General features: G+C 37.3%; 1 protein-coding gene across 3 annotated transcripts in view; it reads right to left on the bottom strand.

Moving 5' to 3' along the window:
- Pik3c2g (phosphatidylinositol-4-phosphate 3-kinase catalytic subunit type 2 gamma) overlaps positions 1–22702 on the bottom strand; it is a 314439-nt gene extending 291737 nt beyond the window's left edge. For all 3 annotated transcript variants that reach the window (XM_041640636.1, XM_041640645.1, XM_041640651.1), the window contains exons 1-4: positions 22025–22702; positions 17963–18045; positions 14209–14363; positions 10212–10326 (exon numbers count right to left, since the gene is read on the bottom strand). In XM_041640636.1, coding sequence (XP_041496570.1) covers positions 10212–10326; positions 14209–14363; positions 17963–18045; positions 22025–22702 — 1031 coding nt within the window. The remainder of the gene's footprint in view (positions 1–10211; positions 10327–14208; positions 14364–17962; positions 18046–22024) is intronic.
- Between the last annotated feature and the right edge of the window lie 934 nt (positions 22703–23636).

Below are 23636 nucleotides of genomic sequence, written 5' to 3'. Positions count from 1 at the left end.
TCCAAGCAACCTGCATTGTTCAAATTTGAGTGATTGACTAAGAATCAAATTCAAGTCTGTTGTTTGTTATTTTTTTGTCAACTAATTGTGAATAGATGCTACAATTAATTTAAAACTCCAGAAAATGTTCTGGGAATGAACAAAATGAAAGTAACACAAAGTCTTCTACTGTGCCAGACACAACATGCTCTCAGCTGCATGAGAGGGCTCAGTGGTGACCTGCTCCTTTCTACTCTGAGACAGCCCTGGATTCTGATAAATGAAACCCTGGGTGCTCAATGAAAGTTCAATATGGGCCGGGCGGTGGTGGCGCATGCCTTTAATCCCAGCACTCGGGAGGCAGAGGCAGGCGGATCTCTGTGAGTTCGAGACCAGCCTGGTCTACAAGAGCTAGTTCCAGGACAGGCTCCAAAACCACAGAGAAACCCTGTCTCGAAAAACCAAAAAAAAAAAAAAAAAGAGAAAGTTCAATATGTATAGCAGAGTCTTTAAATGTGGTAAAAAATGATCATTTCTTTGCTAAATGCTATCCCTAATTTTGTTGAGAAGAAGAACACATCCAGAATGGCTAAAACCCAGTGCGTACTGCCCATTACTCTGCAGTATTATCCTAAACTGTGTGTGACTCAATCTTTCCCTCACTTGTGAGTACAGGTTTAATTTTTACTTTGAATAGAAGGCAACTACACTTTGAAATCAAGTGTTTAATGGTCAAACTTATATGAATTATGGAGATGAACTGAAAGTATTTATAAAGGGAAAATCTTCAAGATGATTTTAAATTCTAAGTAAGGTGATTTATGCTTTATGTAGACACAGGGTCTCCTGTAGCCCAAGCTGACTTTAGATTTATTATGCAGCTGAGGATAAACTTGAACTCCTGGTCCTTCAGTCTCCACTTCCCCAGATCTCAACAAGTATGATTGAGATTTAATTTTTAAATAGGATTGTCTTGTTGCTAGAAAAGGAGTATGGCACTGGAGAGAAGGCTCAGCAGATAATAACACTGGCTACTCTTGAAGAAGACCCAGGTTCACTGACTAGCAACCAGATGGGTCTTCACAATCCTCCATAACTCAAGTTCCAGAGTATCAGATGCTCTCATTTGGCCTTTAAGGGCACCTGCATGCACGTACACATATTCACACAGAGACACACAGACATTCACATAATTAAAAACTGTAAACAAAAGGAATATAGCATCTTCTGTAAAGAGAGAGAAAGAGGACTCTCTGGTGGAAAATCTCTTCAACCTAATCAATGCTGATGTTGAATGAAGAAATAGATGCAGCCATCTTAATTCAAATTTAAAGACATATGCCCTTTTCAAAATGACTTCCAGTTACTATAGGATTTCATTTTCTTTCCATATATATATATATATATATATATATATATATATATATTAATGTAATCTTATGGGTTCTATCAATCCTCGACAACAGTAAAGTAAATTAAACAATAAACAAAGTTTGGATTGTTTTGTTTAAATTAAGACAAAGTTGACCATGGAATTTAAGAAAAAAAAAGAACATTCAATTTCTTCATGGGAGTTACTAGTGGTTTCCTATTGAGTGAGAAGCCATGATTTATTCAGCAAAAGCTCTTGTACAGAGCCAATTTTATTGTTTCACACAGTAGCGACTGAGAAGAATTATTTATAAATTGATTAGAAAGTAAGACCACAAGGTCTTTGAGAGAAAAAAAAAACATAGATTCATGCTAAGAAAAACTTGTATTGCTTGTAGATGCTGGGCCTCCAGACAGCGGTTAACACTGTGTTAGTGTCATTCTTCTTAGTTGTGAATAGCATGTGTGAGAGGGGTCAAGCTGAAATGAAGGTGTAATGGTCATCACCCCAAAAGGAAGACAAATGCAGTTAAGTAGGGGATAGCTCATCAAGCTCCAGGTGTCTATACCTTCCTACGCTCAAGCATGAGAGAAACTCCTGTTTCTGACTGCAGGCTGCAACTGGAGAGTCAGATGGTGCCAGCCCACTGGAGGAAGCTGCACGAAGTGGGTTACCGAGGAGACCTCTCTCCATGGTTATTGTACTGGAGGCCAACGAGCAGAAAGGTGGTGAGGAATTTAATGTTTTATGAATGATCCAAATGATTTCTGTCTCTCAGTTGTACTTCTTCTTCATTCTGATGTTATTTGGCTGGTTCCATGATTCCATGTTTCACATTACTAAATATTTTATGTAAAGTTTGTATGAAATTGTAATAAACCTGAAGAAGTTTCTGTTATAGACCTTGAATTTATTTTCTATTTATAATACAGCATATTATATAAAATCTCATTTTCAAGGGATTAATAGATTTGACATCAGCAGAGGATAGTTTGCTGTGTCAACAGAAAGGAATGATAGCGTTTCCCATTATGTAAAAGGTTTGTTTTGATGATATTTATTTACTTACCCTGGAAATTAAAAAAAAAATGGATGTAAGCAGAAATTTACAATGACATTTAAAATACAGTAACACAATATGAAAGTTCTAGCCACACGAGGGGAATTTGGTGTCTTTACTGTTTTTCCTATTTTGGTCTCTTTTTCTTAAGCTTTCCCGAGTTGGGAAGAGCTTTTGTTTCTCCATGACATAGTCATCTTTGTGGCTATTAATGAACATGCATTTTTGTTTACACTTGCTGGAACTTTCAGTCTTTCACAGCAAGAAGTATAATTCCTCTTCAGAATTCTGCAGCTTCCTCTTCCATCTCCTGTATCCCATCTCACCATCCTCCTCCTGCCCTTGAGTTCAGTTCAGAGTAGTCTATTTGTGCCTTTAGTTTTCTGTTCCCTTAGTCCTTTCATGTCAACTCATGAACATTTCTTAGATGCCTCCTGTATGCACTTGCAAAACTTTAGATTATCCTTTGCATCTAAGCCACCATATTGTCTGGCCTTTTTGCCCCAACCTTATTTCTCAGATGGTGTTTTGCATACTTATTTCCACTCCGTAATTAGTAATTTTTAAACATATATGAATATTTTCCTACTTATATTTATGTGCATTGTGTGTGTGTGTGCGCGCGCGCACCTGTGTGTTGCCCAAAGAGGCCAGAAAGTGTGCTTGGTTCCCTGGGCACTAGTGTTAGAGACAGATGTAAGTTGCCATGCTAGTGCTGTGAACTGAACCTGGGTCCTCTGCAAAGGCATCTGGTGCTCTTAGCCCCTGAGCCATAGTCCCAGTCTCTTTACCTTATGTCCTTAATGAACTGAAACCTTGCGGCTCCAACTGCACTGATATTCATCTTATTTATGTCAATAAATAACTTCTAAGTAGCCAAATGTAGTGCTGTTTCACTCACACAATCTTTGTTTTCAGCATTTGGTGGTATATCACATGATATTCAGAGTGTTCTCTTTCCTCGTGTTTTCTTAGCTATCCTGTGGATTTTGTCAGGTTTCCTTCAGTTTTCTGACCTCTTCTTCCTGCTACTGTTTGGATATATATGTCCTTAAGGTCTTTCTTTTCCACTTTCCCTAATGATTCAGTTCTTTAAAACCGGTGTTTCCCATAGGAGAGCGGATCTTTAGTACGTGAAATAATGCGGGTGCCAGCTTGATTTAGCCACTCCATAATGTTTATGTTTTCAGAACAGCAGTGGGACCAGTACTTCTTTATCCTGGTGCATGAACTGGCTTTTCAGAGCCCATTCCCTAAGATGGGATACCTTGCTCAGCCAAATACGAGGGGATGGATTTGATCCTGCTTCAATGTAGTATGCCAGACTTTGTTGATTCCCTAAAGGAGGCCTTACCTCCTCTCAGGAGTAGATGGAAGATGAGTTGGGGAAGGGGGGCGGGAGAAGGAGAAGGAAGAGGAACTGGGGTTGGTATGTAAAATGGAAAAAGAGGTTTGTAAAATAAACACCCAGCGTATTTTGCATGGAAGATATATGTACTTTTATTAGAACAAATGAACTAAACTACTTCCACAATTCCTTCCAGTTTCCCTTGGTGCGGGAGAATTGTCTGTATTCTGTCAATCTGTTTATTTTGAATAAATGCTGATTGGCCAGGCAGGAAGTATAGGCGTGTCAACCAGACAGGAAGTAAAGGTAGGGAGATGAGAACAGGAGAATTCTAGGAAGGAGGAAGCCCATTCCTCCCATTCCAGCCTAGACAAGCAAAGAAGCAACATGTGAGCTGCCCCACTGAGAAAGGTACTGAGCCATGTGGCTAACATAGATAAGAATAATGGGTTAATATAAGCTACAAGAGCTAATAGAAAGCCTGAGCTAATGGGCCAATCAGTTTATAATCTTATGGAGTCTTCTGTGTTATTTTTCTTTGGTGCTTGCCGGCTGTAGGGAACTGGGCAGGACATAAACCCCAACAAACTGGTCCCTTCATGTTACACTTCCAGTTTTTCTACAATCAGATTCATTATCACTACATATTACATGCCCTTCAGTTCTGAAATTCTCAACCCATCTCCAATTTGATTAATAGCACTACTTTTCCTAAATGTCTGTTTCCCTGAGAGTTGTGTTACTGAACTTACTTTGAAATCTGATCAATGTTTTGTGTCTGCCTTTCACTGGTCTTTCACGATTTTGGTACTTGGTGGACCACATTTAATTCCTCTTATTCATTTTCATTTCATTCTGAATTATGTGTGTCTGTGCCTATCTGTGTGTAAACATGAGGACAGATGCCTATGGAGGCCAGAAGAGGGTACTGGATCCCCAGAGCTGGACTTAGTGGTAGTTTGGAGGCAAACAATATGGGTGCTGGGCAGCAAACTCATATCTTCTACAAGAGCTGCATCTCTTACTCTTAACCTCCCAACTACTCTAGGGGTTTTGTTTGTTTATGACAGTCTTGCTGTGAATCTCAGCCTTGCCTAGAACTCATAATCAAGATCAGCTTCTCGAATGCTTAGCTGACAGACAACTACCACTGTGCTGGGTGTACCACTTTCAGTTACATTGTCATGGAAGATTCTTTTTACACTTTTATTTCCTTAAATTCCAGAAAAAAAATGTTAAACATCCTATAAAATGTTTATAAAGAAAAATGAATAATTATATGTTTAATAGTTTTTTTTTCAGTATAACTAGTCTAATACAGATCCCATACTTTATAGTTAAAGAAAAATGTAAATCAAGGCACTTTTGCTTTTATAATTTACAACACATGAGTTTATATCATTTATATTACTATCTTAAAATCATTAATGAATGCTATATTTTTTATTAAATTATGTCTCAAGAGATGCATTGCATTTATTTTAAGTAATATGGAAATCTAGCTATTTTACATTTTCCCTTCATGGGATACTAAGATATACCAAATATCATTGTAGCCAAAGATTTTTGTGAATCTATGAATTTTTTTAGTAATATTTATAAAAGCAAAGGCTTGAGGATATAGCCCAGACTGTAGGTGTTTACCTGATGTGCATAAAGCCCTCCCTGGTCCTATTGACCCCTTGTAACCTGAGTGCAAGAGATTGGCATATGTGTGCACTCCCAGCATTTCAGAGGGAGAGGCAGGAAGATCAAAAGCTAATGGGACAACACAGCAAGTTCAAGGCTGGCTTAATAGACACGAGACAAGGTCTTTAAAAAGACAAGTTGTAGAAGCAAATTGCTTAACAGATTAAAGACGTTATAAAGTCTTTAGTTGAATTTTAATTTTGGACCAAATTTCCTTCAGCTCCTGCTGCATCCGTTTACATCTTAACAACTTTGTGAATGATACCAATTATTTTACTGAACTGCCTCAGTATTTTAATATATTTCATTAAAAAAATAATAATTAGTTGTGTAAATGTGTGTTTCTTATTTTAAACTTTTTTAGTATCCTTGTCCATTTGAATTGCGAACTACTTTCTTGAGCCTGTTTTGGTCGGTTGGTGGTTATTTGAAAGAACAAACTATTAGTGCATTTTACATATTTTGAGGCTGTTGAGACTATCGATCACTGAGTGCCTGCCTGGGTGTTCATTCTTCAGTAGAAGTTGGTCATTGACTTTTCTGTGCACTGCTTTCAGTTCTTGCTGTTCACCTGCTTCCCCCAACCTGCAGTCTGTTGATTTCCAGTCTTATAATGATACTCATACTAGGGCCAGGAAGATGGCAGGGATTGTGTTGGAGCCATCTGTGTATTTTAATTCGCTGATCAAACATTTGTAAATGTCATTTTTAGTACTGTGGGAATGGGCAACTCTGACCCTCTGTCTCTACTCTTCCCAACCCCTGCAAAATTGTGTGTATTTTTCTGATGACCACAGCACAAAAGACTATTACTGTTTCTTTCCTGAATTCCAATCAAGTGTTTTACAGTGGAAAGTCAGAGCAGTTCAAGCAAATATCAGTTTGAATTTACTGTTTATTCTAGCTCTGTATGGCCTGGAAGAAAGATTGAATGTTCCCATGTATAAAGTAGGGCACTATAATAACTATCTCCTAAATATGTTCCAAGACTTAGATGTCTAGACAACACAAAGCAAGCGATTAGGACTTACTGACAGATGTAATTCTACCATTGCAATTTTATCAAATAGAATAATCCAGACAAATAAGAGTGTCAGTATGAAGGTCTAAAGTATTTCTTATTTCATAATTAACTTACTGCATGTTACACGTGTTCTATCGGTAGAAAACATTTCTTTTCATGTGAACTCTATGTGCAAGTGTGTATGCAGGTATGGCTAACAACACAGGTATGTGTGAGCCAGAGGTTAATCCTCAGTCACTCTCTTCAGCACTTTTGAGACAGAGCCTCTCACTGAACTGGAAACTCATCATTTCAGCTAGACATGCTGGTCAGAATGCACTGGGACAACAGGACCACATCCCCATAAAGAACTTGGGTGCTAAGGGTATGAGCTCTGGTGCCAGGGGTATAAACTCTGGTTCATATGCTTCTACAAGCACTTCATCCATGGGCCATTTCTCCAACTCCCCAGGGAACATCATCAGCAGATTTCTACATTCTATAGAGATACTCTTTAGAAAAATGATATGGTGATTAACTAAAAAATGAAATTTAAACCGCATATCTATATTTCCTTCGATATTCTAAAGAATGGTAATACTATCTGAATGTTAAACATAATTATATCAATATTGGCAAACTGCAACTCAAATAATGGTATATATGCTCACACACACATACACATACTACTTTGAGTATTTTAGTCCCTCAATTATTTTTAAGGAGCTAATAAATAATTAAGTCATGCAAACACTCTGTAACTTCCTCACTAGTCTAGCCTGATCAGCTGAAATTTTAAGACAATTAGATGACTACAAAAATATTAAAAACCCATTTTGCTGTGCATAACAAAAATCATATTAACATGAAAGCATGTAAGATATTCTGAGTAACACTTCAATGAGACAACAACTCAGGTATTTATGGTTGCTTTACTTATTGGAAACAGTTTTTAAAAAAGAATGTACCCTTAAAATCATTCTGCATCACACATTCTCGAAGTTCTACCTCTTTGGTGATGCAGTTTCCTGTGTTATATTTCCTGCTGCTAAAATTTGGTGCAGATATTTGAAGTTATTTCATGTTCTTTGATCTCATTTTTTAGCATTGAAGACCAGGCATGAGTTTAGAGGTTTATGTATTCAGGAGACATTTTTTTGATAGGGGTCATAATGAAATCAAATAAACTATAACATTTTATTGAAGTTGAATTGAATATAAATTACAATCATAGGCTGAGGGAAAGCACCAGCCTAGTTGTTGAGTGTGTCTCAAACAGATAAATAATGCTTATTTTTGTTGTGTAGCAAAGCAATCATGATTACAATATGACAATTATTGTTATAACTCATAACACAAAAATTCAAATAAGAAGTTCCAGGAGTCACTCCCATTTAATCTGGTACCACGGATTATTGGAATGGGTGTGATTCATCTCCGATGTATTTTCTAGTGCATTTGTGTTAGAACAAGGACCAAATGGAACTCTCAAACAGAATGCTTTTTAGTCTCATGGGATGTTCGTAAAATTCATAATCATGCACAAACACAAAGGAAAAACATGACTGCAAAATATTTGAGCCTTTATGCTCTATTACAGAGAAGTATTTATCTTTTCTTAAAGCTGCCTTGTGTTTTCAAGGCTGGTCCCTAAGGAACGACAAGCGAGTGGCTTGTTGTGATAACTGAAAATGGTTTTTTAAAAAAACTAAATAAATATTTAAAGTTTAAATTCATAGTAGGCTTCAGGTTGTTTTAGTGAATTGTCTAAATTATTTTAAAAGTGTTTAAAACTTACTGGGTTTTTTTCTGTGTACTGTTCCTGCAAGAACATTTGTTTACGCATGTTCATATGCTATTGGCTAGAATCTGCAGATGAGGAGGCAATTGCTGTATTTTTCTTTCTAGGACATTTGACCACTATTAATAGTATACCTCCTAGGTCCATTCATTTTCCTGCAAATTTTGTGATTACCTTCTTATTTGGAGTTGAATAGGATTTATATGTGTGTGTGTACCAAATTATCATTATTTATTAATCTGTTGATGTACAATTTGGTTGACTTAAATTAATATCTGTCATAATAAAGCAGCAATAAATATGGAGGTGAAATATCTCTACAGTAGGCTATGGAGTTCTCTGGTTATATTCCCAGAAGTGAAACAACTGAACCATGTGGTCATTATCATTTTAAATTTGTGCAAAGTCTTCACAGTGACTTCCACACTGGTTGTATTAACTTGCACAACAGTGAATAAGGGTTCCTTTCTTTCTTTGTCTCTTCCCACATTTGGGATTTCTTGATGATAGCCATTCTGACTGGGGAGTAGTTCACAGGAGTTCATAGCAGGGGACAGGAAGAACTGAATGCAAAGATGAAAAGAGGATATAAAGCTAATTATTTATATAGTTTTAAGTCTACATTGCATCTCTCTCTCTCTCTCTCTCTCTCTCTCTCTCTCTCTCTCTTTCATCTGTATGTGGTGGATAAATGCATAAAAATAAGTTTGATAGTTGAATGTGTAAAATCTAAACCCAGCCCACAGCTTTTAAATGGCCTTTCAGCTATCTAGAAGTTCAGTGAGATGCATAGACTTTTTATCTGGTTGATATGAGTGTGTTTTGATTTGCAAATTTTATAATAAAATTCATAAAAATAAAATAAATATAAACTAACAACTTACTGTTTATGAAAAATATTATTATTATTATTAATCTTAATATTCCTATATTTTAAAATCATTATATATTCCCAAAGAACTAATTTATACTCCAAATTGTAATCTTCCCAAATAGCATTGTTACAGGTAGAGTATTCAATAGCTTCTAAGTTTTAAAGCTGAAAGTGTCCTTCACTGAGGATCATCATCCTAGGATAACTGAATCAGTTTGTCACCCCAAGTCACAGTTCTTATCAAACTTCTCTTTTGGTATAGAGAGATTGCTTAGCAGTTTAAAGATCTTGCTGTTCTTCCAGAGGACCTGGGTTCAATGTCAGCATCCTCATCTCAGCTCACAGCTGTTGGTACCTCCAATTCCAGGGGATCTGATGCTGCCTTCGTGCCTCCACAGGCGTTACATGCACATGGTACACAGTCAGACATTCATGGAGGTGAAACACCCATACACATAAAATAATAACACATAAATCATTATATCTATAAATAAGTAGAAATGATAATATAAAATAATATTAAAAGGAAGATCACCTATATGATACACACAATTTCCAAATCTTCCCACAACGGATAAATTTACTTTATAAGTCATAACTTCATGTTACGGGGCTGCAAGTGCGAGACGCTGAGTTCTTTCCCCAGCATGGTTTCTATACTAATTGCTTTTCTGTGACTTTGGGCAAGTGCAGAAGTGGCTAAAGGAGGAAGGTTTTAGGGTGTGCCACCCATCATGTTAGGGATGCTAACATGGCAAGGATGCTTTATTTGTTTAGATGGGAGCTTGTGCTAATGTCCTAATGGATCAGGATGCAGAGGTAGATAGGGACTGCAAGTGGGTGTAACCCTAATATGCCAACCCTCTAGTGACTAGACACTGCATCCCAAAGGTTTCAAAATGTCACACAACAGCATTGTCATTTAGAGACCAAGCTCAGATACCTAAGCCTAGGGTATTCCATTAGCATATCCTCAACAGACATACTGTTTGTAAGATGTCTTTTTAAAATACAATGAAACAAAACCTTGCTGCTTAAAACTGACAAATTATAGCAACCAAAATTGACTTTAATAAGATACTTACATCTGTAAAAATTCTTCAGAGCCACATACTCTTAGAAGATACGCATTGGGGAAAAGCTGCTCATTTGCACATAAAAGCAAAATTTCAGCAATTAGGTCTTTGACAAGATAATTAGCTGGAAAAAAAGTGAAGAATGAAAGTGAGTAGAGCTTCTGAAACATTGACTGTGAAGCTTTTGAGCACAAAACCTGATAATCTCATTATGAAGCATTGTAGACACCAAGGGGGATTAAAGTACAACACATTTATTTGTCTATTTATTAGGTTCATGGTTATTTTAGATAAAAGGTGCTTGCAGTCATTTTTAAGTTCAGTTCTGTCTGAATGGAAAATGTCAACACTAGTTATTGTGCTTCTCACACATAATGGTTTGATCCATTATGGCTCTGCACAAAAGATATTCTTAGGAGTCTAGACAGCTGGTTCTGCAGTTAAGAGTACCGGCTGCTCTTCCAGAGGACACAAGTTCAATTCTCAGAACCTACATGGCAGTTCCCAATTGTCTATAACTCCTATTCTAGGAGATTCGAGGTTGTGTTTTCTCTCCATGGGCACCAGATGCATGCACAGTAATAGACAAACATGCAGGCAAAACATCCCTATACATAATAAAAAATAAAAGAAACTTTAAAAAAAAAAGAAAAAGATAAGTTTGGGCAGGAATGGTGGCTCAGCGATAAGGAGAACTTTCTGCCTTAGCATGAACCCAAGTTTGGTTCTCATCCCCCACATCTGGAGCATCACAAACACATGTAACTTCAGTTCTAGAGGAGATGGTGACCCCTTCTAGCCTCAGCCAGCACTGCACATACATGTTGCAGGTACATACACTTTTGCCCACATATATAAACATAAAAGTAAAATAAACATAATATTTTTAAAAATAATATGCTATTGACTTGATATTAAGATAATTTTACTACCATAAAATGTGGTTCTTTGTTTTATGCTAAATCATGGATATAATATAGACTTTATTTTTTAGTACATTTACATAAATATGTTCTTCAACCAATGGGGCTCAGCTTCCTTATCAAAAAGTTTTTAATGGCATAGTCTCTGCCCTTTGTGAATCTGACATTTGGTTGATGTAAACAAAATAGATCAATGTGGTCAATATATTTTAAATGTTTCATGCTCTGCATTTTTAGTGTGAGTCAATGAACTTTCAATGTGAGGCAATCACCGAAAGCAGGCAGTGCTGATTTTTGCAAATACTCAGCCAGTAAGAATTTTTAGTAGACAATTTTAAATGTCCAACCGCATTTTCCAGTGGAATTTTGTCTGAAATTCTGTTTATTTAACTGTGGTTTATTTTATAATTGTATTTCTTCTTCTTCTTCTTCTTCTTCTTCTTCTTCTTCTTCTTCTTCTTCTTCTTCTTCTTCCTCCTCCTCCTCCTCCTCCTCCTCCTCCTCCTCTTCCTCTCCTACTCCTCCTCCTTCTCCTTCTCCTCCCCCCTCCTCCTTTACCACCTTCTCCACCACCTCCTTCTGCTCTTCTTCTTATTCCTCTTCTTTCTTCCTCCTCTTCTTCCTCTCCCTCCTCCTCCTCATCCTCTCCTCCTTGTCATCCTCCTCATCCTCTTCCTCTCCTCCTCGTCCTCCCCCTCTGCTCCTCCCCTTCCTTCCTCCCTCCCCCTCCCCTCCCTTTCTCCTTCTCCTTCTCCCTCCTCCTCCTCCTCCTCCTCCTCCTCCTCCTTCTCCTTGTCATCTTTTCCTTTTCTTTTTCCTCTTCTTCTTGTTGGGAAAAAACAACTTTGACTAAAACGGGTTAACAATTGGTGTTATTGCCATAAAACCAAGACATGCTACAGTTAAGATTTAGATTTTTATGGTAGATCAAGTTGTCATTAAAGAAAGTGTTATAGAAAATAATTATAGAGGTCACGAGGGAAGGGCAGATGGCCACACATTGTCCTGGCAGAGGGTCCTTAATAATATTATGGCATGGGAATATTGAAAGGATGGTATGGATTAAAGTTAGCTCAAAAAGAGGCCACTGACAAAATTCTTGGCAAAGGACTCTGGTAAACAACAGAAAGAATCTCCAAAGACACCTCAGTTTGACTTTACTGGTGTCAGGGCTGCAGGTGCTGAGCTACATGAAGCATATACATATTATTACTTAGTTACAAATATTCTCTTAATGCTTATGTAAGACTGCATAGTCCACTATCTACCTTCTTTCTCCCCTACTTTAGTTTTATTGGAGCAAAAGAGTCTAAGATTTACTATGAGTCAAGATAGGCCTTAAAGTTTCATCACAGGAAGCTTACACATGGAAAGGTAATGGATAGTTAGTACAATATTTGTAAGTGTTTTGCCTAGCTGTGGGGTGAGGAAACCTAGCTTATATTGGCAGGTCTGTAGGAAGACTACAAGAAGAGAAAGTTCCAAAGAGAACTGGTCCCAAAGAACTTCTGAATTCCTTCAGTTCCAAGCAATTAGTTACCCAGAGTGTGGAGCTTCGGAAAACTATCTACTGAGTTCTTGCGAAGTAATGTCTCCTGTCACCTGTTGCTTGTGGCCTGTTGAATGTCTCATATTTAGTATGGCTGCACCTGAAGTCACTATCTTTATCCTTAAGCCTTTATCATCAAGTGACGTTCCTCATTCACATATTGTCAATAAACACATACCAGGGCTGCCTTTAAGTAGATTTATACCTGTATTTTTTGTAGCCCTTGATAGAATCATTCTTTTCATTTCATGCCATCTCTCACTTCATGCAGCTCCTCTCATTGTTTAACCCTTAATTCTCCAGCAACTTAAGCAACTGGACTCAGAATCTGTATTGATTAGATCAAAATGCAGCACCATTGGCTGGAGAAACATAATCCTGCTTTTGAATATTGGGAGCTCGATGTAAAAGAGAGATGGACAAACTGTAGGTCATTGGACAAACAGTGTGTATGCTTGAATGCTTGGCCTTTTTTCTTGTTTTGGAGAAACAAGGCAATGAGTGAATCAGCAGAGAACAAGCTGTGGGAAACAGTGACGCAGAGAGACCAGCTTGGGGCTTTAAAGGAATTCTGAGTTTCGGCATTTGTGCTTCAAATTAACCCCTAAGTCTTTGACACATTCCTACTCTTAAACTCTATAAGAAACGCTTATATTGTTTAAAAATGTTTTCTCTTCTGCTTCAGTCAGCATGAGTTGGTTTAAAGCCAGATTCTTAACTGGTATAGCAACACACCAGGTCTCTGTCTGTATCCTCTGTGCTTACTCAAGCCTCAGCTAGAGCGAGGAGGAAGACAGTACAAACATTAAACAGTGAAAACACTTCCTAGTCCACTGTGTATCTGAAAATGTTTGCCTATTGTTGAGTAATAACCCATGTAGTCACAGCTGGATGTTTAGTAAGCATCCATTGCTCTGCTAAATAAAAGACCAACCAACAAAAAACAAAAACAAAAACCCAAAACCAAAACCAAAAAAAAAAAAACAACCCAGCATTCTATATAACTTTAAAGAAATCGTCAAGTAATAGAAAAGAAAATGCCTAGTAAAAATGATATAATATAAACTTCTTGGAACCATAGCCAGGGGCTCCTTCTTAGTCAACTGTATTGACAACTGGGATAGCGTATGCGGCACAGAGCTCTTAAATTCTCACGGTAGGGGCAGTCGCCATCCCACTTCCTTTCTCACAATTTATTCATCAACCTGAACAAAGTACTTGTTCCTGCTGGGTAGGAAATGGCATTTTCACTTATATATCATCTTCATCTTGAAAGCTTTAGAAATTCCATCTATTTTAATCGTGCCAAAAATTTGCTCCACCTGCTATTATCAATCGCAAGGAAACAAAGATTTCTGGAGAGCTATGTAAAGAGACTCCCTGTTCACAAGTCAGATGTCTTCAATAAATAGCTCATGGCTGATTTCCTGTTACTTCCCTTCAGGGTAAGACAGTACCAAATGGTGGTTCCTTTAGTGATTTCAGAGCGTCTACTGATACTGAGATTTGTGTGTCTGCTTGCGAGTATTCTTACCTTGTGGCAGAAGATGAAGCGTCTGTGCCGTGTTAATAGAAACATTTACTCTAAACTTGGTGCCCTCGAAGAGTTGGGATGGGTAAACCGTAGTGATTGCCCAGATTTTTCCAGAATTAGAATTATTGTCACTTGCACTATATGATTTTCTTATTCTGAAAAGTATACACAAAGAAAAAAAAAGGGCTTAGGACATGATCTGCATCATTTTATTTTTTTTTTTGAAAACTATCACCTAATTAAAAAGAACCGCAGCAGGATCTGTAACCCTGAAAACCAAGAAGCAGCCACCTTCGCTCTGTGGCATGGTACATGTACTCAAGCTGGCTTGGTAGAAATTACAACCAAGAACAAGGACAGAGACATCCCTAGGCTTCTTGGGAATGTTCCAATTAAAATTATTAAGAATGTGCTTTCTAACAGGAGACAGGAGGATCCATCCAGTGCAGGGTGACTTACTTTTGACTTTGGTCCTGATGTCATGGCTCCTCCCTCAGATCATGCACATGCCTAGTTCTCTAAAGCTTTAAGTACACTTTGAATCTTGATTCTTTTGTTGTTGTCTAATCTATAACATCCCTGTTTCTCTAAAATCTTTAAAGCTGTGGATTTTACAAAAACAATCGAGATATGAGTGCATGTTGAAAAATTAGCAAACATTGGAGTCAAAGAATTGCTAAAAAGTTAATGCTTGGAACAGTCTGAGTTTGAATTCTCATGCTACTGCTTTGGAATCTTGGAGTCAGAGACACACTGTTTGACTTGCCTCTTTGTACACACAAAAGGAACTGTTACCACCTACTTCAAAGGCTTTGTGTGAGGGTTAAACAGGAAAGGCATAAAGGATTTACGGACTCTGAAGTCATGTAAAGCATCATAATGATCAGTCTGTATTGCCATGACGGGTCCCTGTGGGCCCATGTTTAATACCATATGTAGAACACACTACAAAGATGCCAACAAATACAAAATACTTCCGCTGGTGAAACAAAATCTTGCTGGTATTTATTTGTGTTGGTTTTCCTGACATCCAAACACTTCTTAAATGGAAAAATATGATTCTATATTAATCTTTGAATCCTTCATCCTTGGCTCATGTAAAATAGTCTCCATGGTCTCACATGCCCATGTCTTTGAACACTTGGTCCCCAGATTGTATTGCACTTTATAGAAGTAGAGGAACTTTTAAGATGCTGATTCCAGCTGGAAGAAGTGTGCCAGTGTAGGGCAGGCCTTGAGGTGTACAGCACAGTGATGCTTCCTGTCTTCTCTCTGCTTCAGATATTAGCACTTATATAACAAGATACTGTTCAGTGCATGAACAATTTCAGGTTCTTCCATTGGGAGCAGTTAAATTTAAAGTACATACTCATGATTGATTCTTCCCTAACCTTTGCAGGGCATTCAGTGTGAACTGGGACTTCTTTTGTGCATTATGGAATTATAATATGTTTCATAATCATGTGGTATTTCTTTTCAAATGAGATTTGCAAAATTATGTCAAAACAATCCAATCAAGAAATGAAGAATATCTTCAACACATTTAACTAACCTTATTTAATTATTAGAAAGATAAATACAATAAGATATTCAGATCTATTTCATTGTGGGTTGGGAGAATGTCTTGTGAAACTTGGTCTTCATATTTCAAATTGATTTTCTTCTTTCCTTGTTTAGTTTTGAATTGAGAATTCAAAGCACTGAGTGAATTCTAACATATCTTATTAAGGAAATACTGTGCTTAGATTGGATCATTATGCACACAGACACTTAAGCTACAGATGCAATCATTCATATTTCTTCACTACACCAACCTTACCATGTGGTTGGTTGCTTTAGTGCTCATGATTACTTAAAAAGAAATCAATGGGGAAAAGTGCTTTTTAAGAGTTTGGAACACACAGCACTAGTCACTGACAAAATCACTAAGACACGTCCCTGTCACTGTAGCATCCACATTTTATCATCTAAGAATAACCGCATGCTAGAAAATGAAAGCATTGTTAATGCTCCCTTCAGTGGAGCATTAAGATAGCTGTTGCTCACATTATGTAGGTAGGAATTACCAAATTACAGCTTTGAAGACATGTTTTTATTAAAAATTTTAAATTATGTGTATATGCACATCTCTATACGTGGGCATTGTAATTTATTTAAAAATGGTGGGAAGAAATCATGCTATGCAACAAGGCTCACATAGGAGGTTTATTGGAAGAGGAGGGGTAAGGGGCAGAGAAGGGGACAGAGAGGGGGCTAAGAGAGGGAGCCAGAGACCTGACCCTGGAAACAAGAGTAATGGAAGAGAAAGAGAAAGAAGGAGAGAGAGAGAGAGAGAGAGAGAGAGAGAGAGAGAGAGAGAGAGAGACAGAGAGAAGAGGTGGGCAAGGCCAACCTTTTGAAAAGAAGGTAGCAGATTGCACAGGGGGTGCTCTTAGTGGATGCTGCTGAGCACATATCCTGTCAGGACCCCAAGGACAGGGCAATACGGATGACCGAATACTAACATTGGGTATGTCCACGTACAAATGGGTACATAAGAGTGCACCAGATTCCCTGGAGCAGGAACAACAGGTGGTTGTGAACCACCTGATGTGGGTGCTAGAAGTCATACTTGGGCCCTCGGAAAGAGTAGCAAATGCTCTTATCTGCTGAACTTTGTTTTAGTAATGAAAGTATCAGTATTATTGTCTTTAATGATTCCAATTTAAGAATCTAATGAATCCTTTAGATTTATACTTCATAAATTAGCAAAAAATTAATGAAAAATTGAACTTTTATACAGTTTTGCATATATTTTATACAGTTTCTATATTTGCATAATATATATATATATACATATATATATTTGCATGCATGTGTGTTTTTGTGTGTGTGTGAGCGTGTTTTCCAAAGTCATTGTCAGTGATATATTTTGTTTGGTTTTGATTTTAGCTATCTCTAAGATTATTTTTATTTTTTATTTTAAAATATCAACTTATATAAATAAATGAAGAAATTTTAGGAACAGAAATATCCTTTAAATTAGTTAGTGGTTCAAATCTTTAATCTACTTTTGTCACTTAATAGGAAGCCAAACCTTTAAAGAAATATGTATTTCTATTATTTAAGACAAAAGTTTCAAGTACATAAAAATCAAGAGGACTAAAGAAAATGTATTAAATTTTCAGAGGCACAGAAAAATTCCCACTAGATAAGGGGCAACAACATGAAAAAAGCAATCACCTTTGTATCATAATATTAATGTTTACATTGGCAAGGAGATCAAGGACATTGCTGGAATTCTCTAGAGAGCAATGGTATTTTCAGTGGAGAAATATGTATGTGCTGGTTCATCATCATGGCATTTCCCTTGAGAGAAGACTCAACTGCTGGAAGGCACTCACATGAACAGAATATCCCTGGTGGGAGGTGAACCTGTGACAATTTAGGCCTGAGCTCAAATGCCCCAAATATTTATGTCATGAATATGACATGAGCCTTAAATACACTGCAAATCAAACTGCCAATGAACAGAAGGAGTTCTGATAGAGAAAGTATCTTTCAATCAAAATTTCAATGGGGAAGTGCACTTGTTTGAGTGGAAAAAGAAAAGCCAGTCATCAAGACGATCAATGACAGTTTGTGAAAAATTGTTTTATTGTATTAGCAAGCTGCAGGGATTTTGCATGCAGAACTAATTACTGAGTGGACTGAAAATTAGAGACATTTATTTAGACAAAAAAACTTCAAAGCTTGTTAAAAGAGCAATACTCACTTTCTTACTTTGTCACAAAATGAGGCCAGGCTCTTGCTACTCCCTTGAGGTACTTCAACTATTTGAATGGAACAACCAAATGTCTGGAAGTAAAAAATTGTTAAATTAATACAGCTCAATACAGAGACAATATCAACATGTTATGTAATTTTATTATCTTCTAAAAATCAGTTTAGATTTAATTTTACCTTTTGAATTCTATTAAAGAAATATTTACATATAGAAATTATATAGAACTTAGGTATACAATTTTAGTTTTCAAGAATGCATGCATCAGTATTATCAATAACGAAGGAAATGTTGAGCAATGTTGTCTTCTTTTTGGTGGGTATAGCTTTTATTTAATAGGTTATCGAGGGGAAAGAGAAGGGGGAAGAGAGAGAGGCAGAGAAAGAGGGGGGAGAGGGAGAGGGGACAATATTATCTTCTTAAAAGTTTCCTCATATCTCTGTTAGATTATGCTACCCACCCATTTGTAATTACCAACATTTAGATTTCTAAATTACTTACAAATGCTTTTTTTGTTTTTTGGCTTCTGCTACTAACTGATGTATCCTTTGTAAACATCTTCTCGTTGTCATCTACTAGTAGTCCATTGTTTAAACCACTGGGCATTGGCATTCTATTTTGTAACTATCCCATCATTCCTTTGGTCCCTTTCCTCCTGGTAGTCATTTGAATTGTTGATAGCTTTTTGAAACTATGAAGAAATCATCATTCCGTGTCTTAGTGCCTTTGTTGCCATATGTCTAATATGTTCATTATATATGAATTAAACTTTCAGTTAGAGGGTGCATATGTGTCTGTTTTTAAATTACTTTGCCTTATATATTTGGAAGCTCTATTATCAACTGTGAACACATTAAATTTATTATCTCCTTCTGACAGACTCTTTTGCCATTACAACATGATTTCTTTTAACTCTAGCAATACTGTCTTAAATCATATTTTCTGGTATTAGAAACACAACAATCTTCTTTTTCAGGCTGAGAGTTAAACCCTTGGATATTTTCCTTTTTAATATATCTGTCAAGGTAATATTTTTCTAACAGCAATTATGCCTTTATGTTCTTTAAATCTAGTATATTATTTTCTGTTTATTGTTTGGACTTTTCAGTGTATGTGTATTTAATATACTTATGAAAATGATTTTATCTCAGGTCATCATGTTTACATGTTTTAATGTGTGTTTTTAATTTTACCTTTTCTTTTTCTCTTATTCAGTTTTATTTGATTTTCTATTTATCTCTTGGTTCAATATAATTTCATTAGTAAATTATCCCACTGTCTTGGCTACCAATATCTCTGACTCCACTTGTCTCTGACTCCCACTGTCTCCAACTCCCACTGCCTCTGTCCTGTGACTCTGGCTCACGCTAACTCTGACTCCCAGTTTCTGACTCACAGTAACTGGCTCCCACTGCCTCTGTCCAGTGACTCTGACTCACATGGCCTCTGAATCCCACTGCCTCTGGTTCTATTCTCTGGTTCCCTTTGTCTCTAGTTCCACTGTCTCTAACTCCCACCCCTCTGATGGGAAGTTTTACTCCATCAGATGGTTGCCACACTTCCTGAAATCTCTTTCCAACTCCTTGTAAAACTCTTCTCTTGTTTTGACTTTAAATATTTGAATGTCATGTGCCTATATTTGGATGATTTTGCATTTATTTGCAATTTATTGCTTCCTCGACTCTATAATTAGTTATTTTCAACTAACTTGAGAAATTTTCTCAATATTATCTCAAGTATCCCAAATAACAACCCCACACTTATCCAAGACATAATAAATCCCCAGAGACTTCTGAACCCACCCACTGCATAGCTTCCTCTTTGAAAACACAACATCCAACAAATCCAAGCTGCTTCTGGAACCTGCAGCTGATTGCCCAGCTTTGCTCTCCAACTCCACCAGACTGCACAGCTGCAAGGAGCTGCCCTTCAGGCACAGACTCAGCTACTGGCAGCTCTTAGGGACTCTGTGTATTGTCCTGACTGTTGCTCAAAGCCCGAACTCATCAGCTTTTATACCTTTGTCTAATGTTCACAATATTTATAACAGAAGGGAAATTTTGATGTGGGCTGTTCTTTTATATATTTGGTACTTTTATTGATTGATGGATAAAGCTTTTTTGGACAATGGTTTAGCGAGCAAAGCCATGTGGGAAATCTGAACAGAGATATAGAGAGTAGGCAGTGTCAGGGAGATACCATGTAGCTGCCAAAAGAGACAGACATCAGAATCTTACCGGGTAAGCCACAGCCTTGTGGTGATACACAGATTACTAGAAATGGGTTAATTTAAGATGTATGAGTTAATAAAAAGCCTGTGCTAATAGGCTGAACAGTTGTAATTAATACAGTTTCTGTGTGATTTTTCAGGTCTAGGAAGCTGGGAAATGAAAGAGCAGTCTCCTTCTACAAAATATACTGATTACTGTATTGTCATGATAAGAATTAGATATTCTTAAGATATACTCAGTTTTCATTCAGATAATTTAAGATGGCATTTCTTATGCAATGACCTTCTTGCAGAGTTAGGTATTCTTTCATTCATATCTATTGTTTTACCCTGTTCCCATTTGTTTATCAGCAGGTCAGTTTGAGTCACATCTCCAAAGTCAAGAAATCTATTTTTATTAACCTAAATTCTATCTGTTCAACATATCAAAGTATTATCCAAGGTATTACTTAATAAAACTTTTTGGTTCCTCCTATATATTGTAACTGCAGAGATTTCTCCCCCACTTCCTTCTTCTGTGTTTCTGTGGGTGTATATGTGGGTGTGCATATGTATGTATGTTTGCATATATATTTGCATGTATAAGTGTGTGTGTATGTGTATGTATGAGTGTGTATATATTTGTAGGTATGAGTGTGCATGGATGTTTGTTTTTGTGTATGAGTGTGTTTTGTGTATGATCATGTGTGTATGAGTGTGTGTTTTTGTGTATGTGTGTGTGTGTGTGTATGTGTGTAGGTCAGAGACAGATGTTAGGTGATTTCCTCCATCAGTTCTTCACCTCCTTTATTGATGGTCACTCACTGAACCTGTAAGTCATGTATCTGGCTTGACTGGATGACTAGACATCTAGAGATTTGCCTTTGTTTGCCTCTGCAGTATAGGGATTGTAGACTCATGCCACCATGCCTAGCTTTTTATGTGGTTACTGGGGATCTTAAGTCTTCAAGTTTATGTGCCATCTCTCTACCCTCCTCTTTCTTCTTTCTTATGGTCTACTTTTGGATTTATTGCTGCCTAAATAATATAAGCAGAGAAGTCTTTAAACACGATACAAGAACTCTATGGTTATTACAGTGACCATAAAGTAATCAAAGAAAGGATTAGCATCAATTGCACAGAAATGACTTTGTTTCCTACTTTTGTCTGGTTCCTAAGCAACTTTCCTGCCAATCAAATAATATAGGAGCTTTTGTGTATAAGAACATTTCCCTCTGCAGTTAAAGATAAGATTTTAAATCACCATAGTGAGACTCAAATGATAAATGCGATGAAATGTATGTGTACTTTCATAAAATAAAAAGAATAGGTAAATGTCATCAGCTAAACTTCAAACTATTTTTTATCCATTAAAATTTATCATTTACAGATTATTTATTTATTAAATATCTATCAGTGCTCTGTCTGCATATACACCTGCATGCCTGAAGAGGGCATCGGAGTCTATTATAGTTGGTTACAGCAACCAGTTATGCAAATTGAACTCAAGACCTCTAGAAGAGCAGTCAGTGTTCTTAACCACTGAGCCATCTCTCTAATCCCTCTGCTAAAAAGTACTAGCATATGTTAATATAACATACTATCATAGACTGTACTAATACAACATATTAATAAGTTTGTTGAAGTGGGAACTTGAAAAATGAAAGTTAAGTGTACTTTTTATTACAATAATTTTTAATTTTAAACCATGGAATTTTTGAAATAAATAAAATGTTCTAAATAATACTGATAGATTTTCCTACTTGAGATTATTTAACTTTATTATCAATGAATCCAATCCTTTCCTGAGCGATTGTTTCCATGTTCATGTGTATTGCACATACCTCCACATTTTCCGGCAGTGTGCTCTCCCATGCCCCGGGTAGAAGGGGGTCGTTAGGGGACATCAGAGAAGGTTCCACGAGACTCACATCTCCACTTCCTTTGTTGTCTCTATTGAGTATGGAGTCCATTGAGTATGGTGAAAAATGAGGGAGGACGCTGCTTTCAAGTTCTCTATGGCAGTTATGATGTTCATTTCCTGGTTGTCTTTGTAAATTATGATTATCCAGGCCGGTAGATGATTGAGTTAGAGTATTAAACCTGGTATCCTTAGCACTGTGATATGTTTCGGTGGGATTTCTCCTGGAGTCTCCCTCATCTGTGATCTGATGAGTAGGCAATACAGTGGGATTAAAACCAATGGCTGATGTTTTTCCATACTGAAAGTGGGAGAAGTCAGGGTTCTGAGAAGTGAATTCATTCAAGTGTCTTGGGTGTGCTCCGTGGATGGATTGCCATTTTGAAGCCAAGTTTGGTGCGCCTAGCATGAAAAGGGGGCTTTCTTTTTTGTCACTCTTACACAGTGGGTTTTTATTATTGATCTCTTCCACTAGCTCATCAAAGCCCAGTTTGACCTGGTGGGAAGAAAGGCACTGGTTTGAATGGCAAAAGTGTTGGTGATCATATCCATCTTCCTGTGGGTCAATGTCATTTGGGTCTCTTGGCCAACTATATGCCATTTTTGATTTTGTGCAACTGAGAGGATTTTCTTGATGCCAAATATCTCCTTGATATTATAAAGGAAGCTACAAAACTTCCTAGATAAAAGGAAACAAAACTGTCTTTAGTTACAAAGTCACTTACAGGAAAGAAACACGTTGAATAAATATACAAATGCTTGGATTGTTCATTTGGCTGGCGAGAGACTTTCTCGAGTACTAACATCGTCCATGAGGACCAATGCATGGGGAATCTGAAGAAGATTATTGACTTTGGCTTGACTCATAATATTTGTTTGAGAGAAAACCAAGTCTACTTTAATTCTGGTGTGCTTCTCTTTAAACATTACTTTGCATGTATGTGTACCACTTGAGGACCTGGTACTGAGGATGTAAGAAGAGGGCAACAGTATCCCCAGAACTTGAGTTACAGATAGTTGTGGGCAACCATGTGGGAACTGAGAACTAAACCACAGTTGTAGTGGGAGCTGCAGGCTGCTTTCTGCCACCCAGCTCCCAGCCGCCTGGCTAGCTTTACCTGAAATAACAACACACAAACTGCCTGGCCCATTAGTTTCAGCCTCTTAACCCATTTCTAATAATCTATGTAGCACCATGAGGTGCGCTTACCAGGAAAGATTCAGCATGTCTGACCTGGTGGCTGACTGCATCGTGTCTGCCCTGGAGAGAGCTGTATGGCGTCTGAGCTCACTTCCTCTTCCTCCCAGCATTCTGTTGTGTTTACGCTGCCTATCTAAATTTTAACCTATCAGGGCCAAGGCAGTTTCTTTATTTAACCAATGACCTTCCTCCATCACACAGTCTTCTGCAAAGGCACAGCCTTTAGCCATTCCTCCTCCCACATGCTTCTTTAGTCCATACAAAACCCACCTTCCCCCTGAACTTGGCTGCATTTTTGAGACCAGTGATTCCTCAGCCATTCAGCTTTCTATGT

Source organism: Microtus oregoni, unplaced genomic scaffold (genome assembly GCF_018167655.1).
Source record: "Microtus oregoni isolate MIOR12 unplaced genomic scaffold, Mior012 000002F_ref0000024, whole genome shotgun sequence".
In the NCBI taxonomy this organism is placed as follows: domain Eukaryota; kingdom Metazoa; phylum Chordata; class Mammalia; order Rodentia; family Cricetidae; genus Microtus; species Microtus oregoni.
Note: the sequence above shows the minus strand (reverse complement) of the source record. Positions and strands in the feature narration are given on the sequence as shown.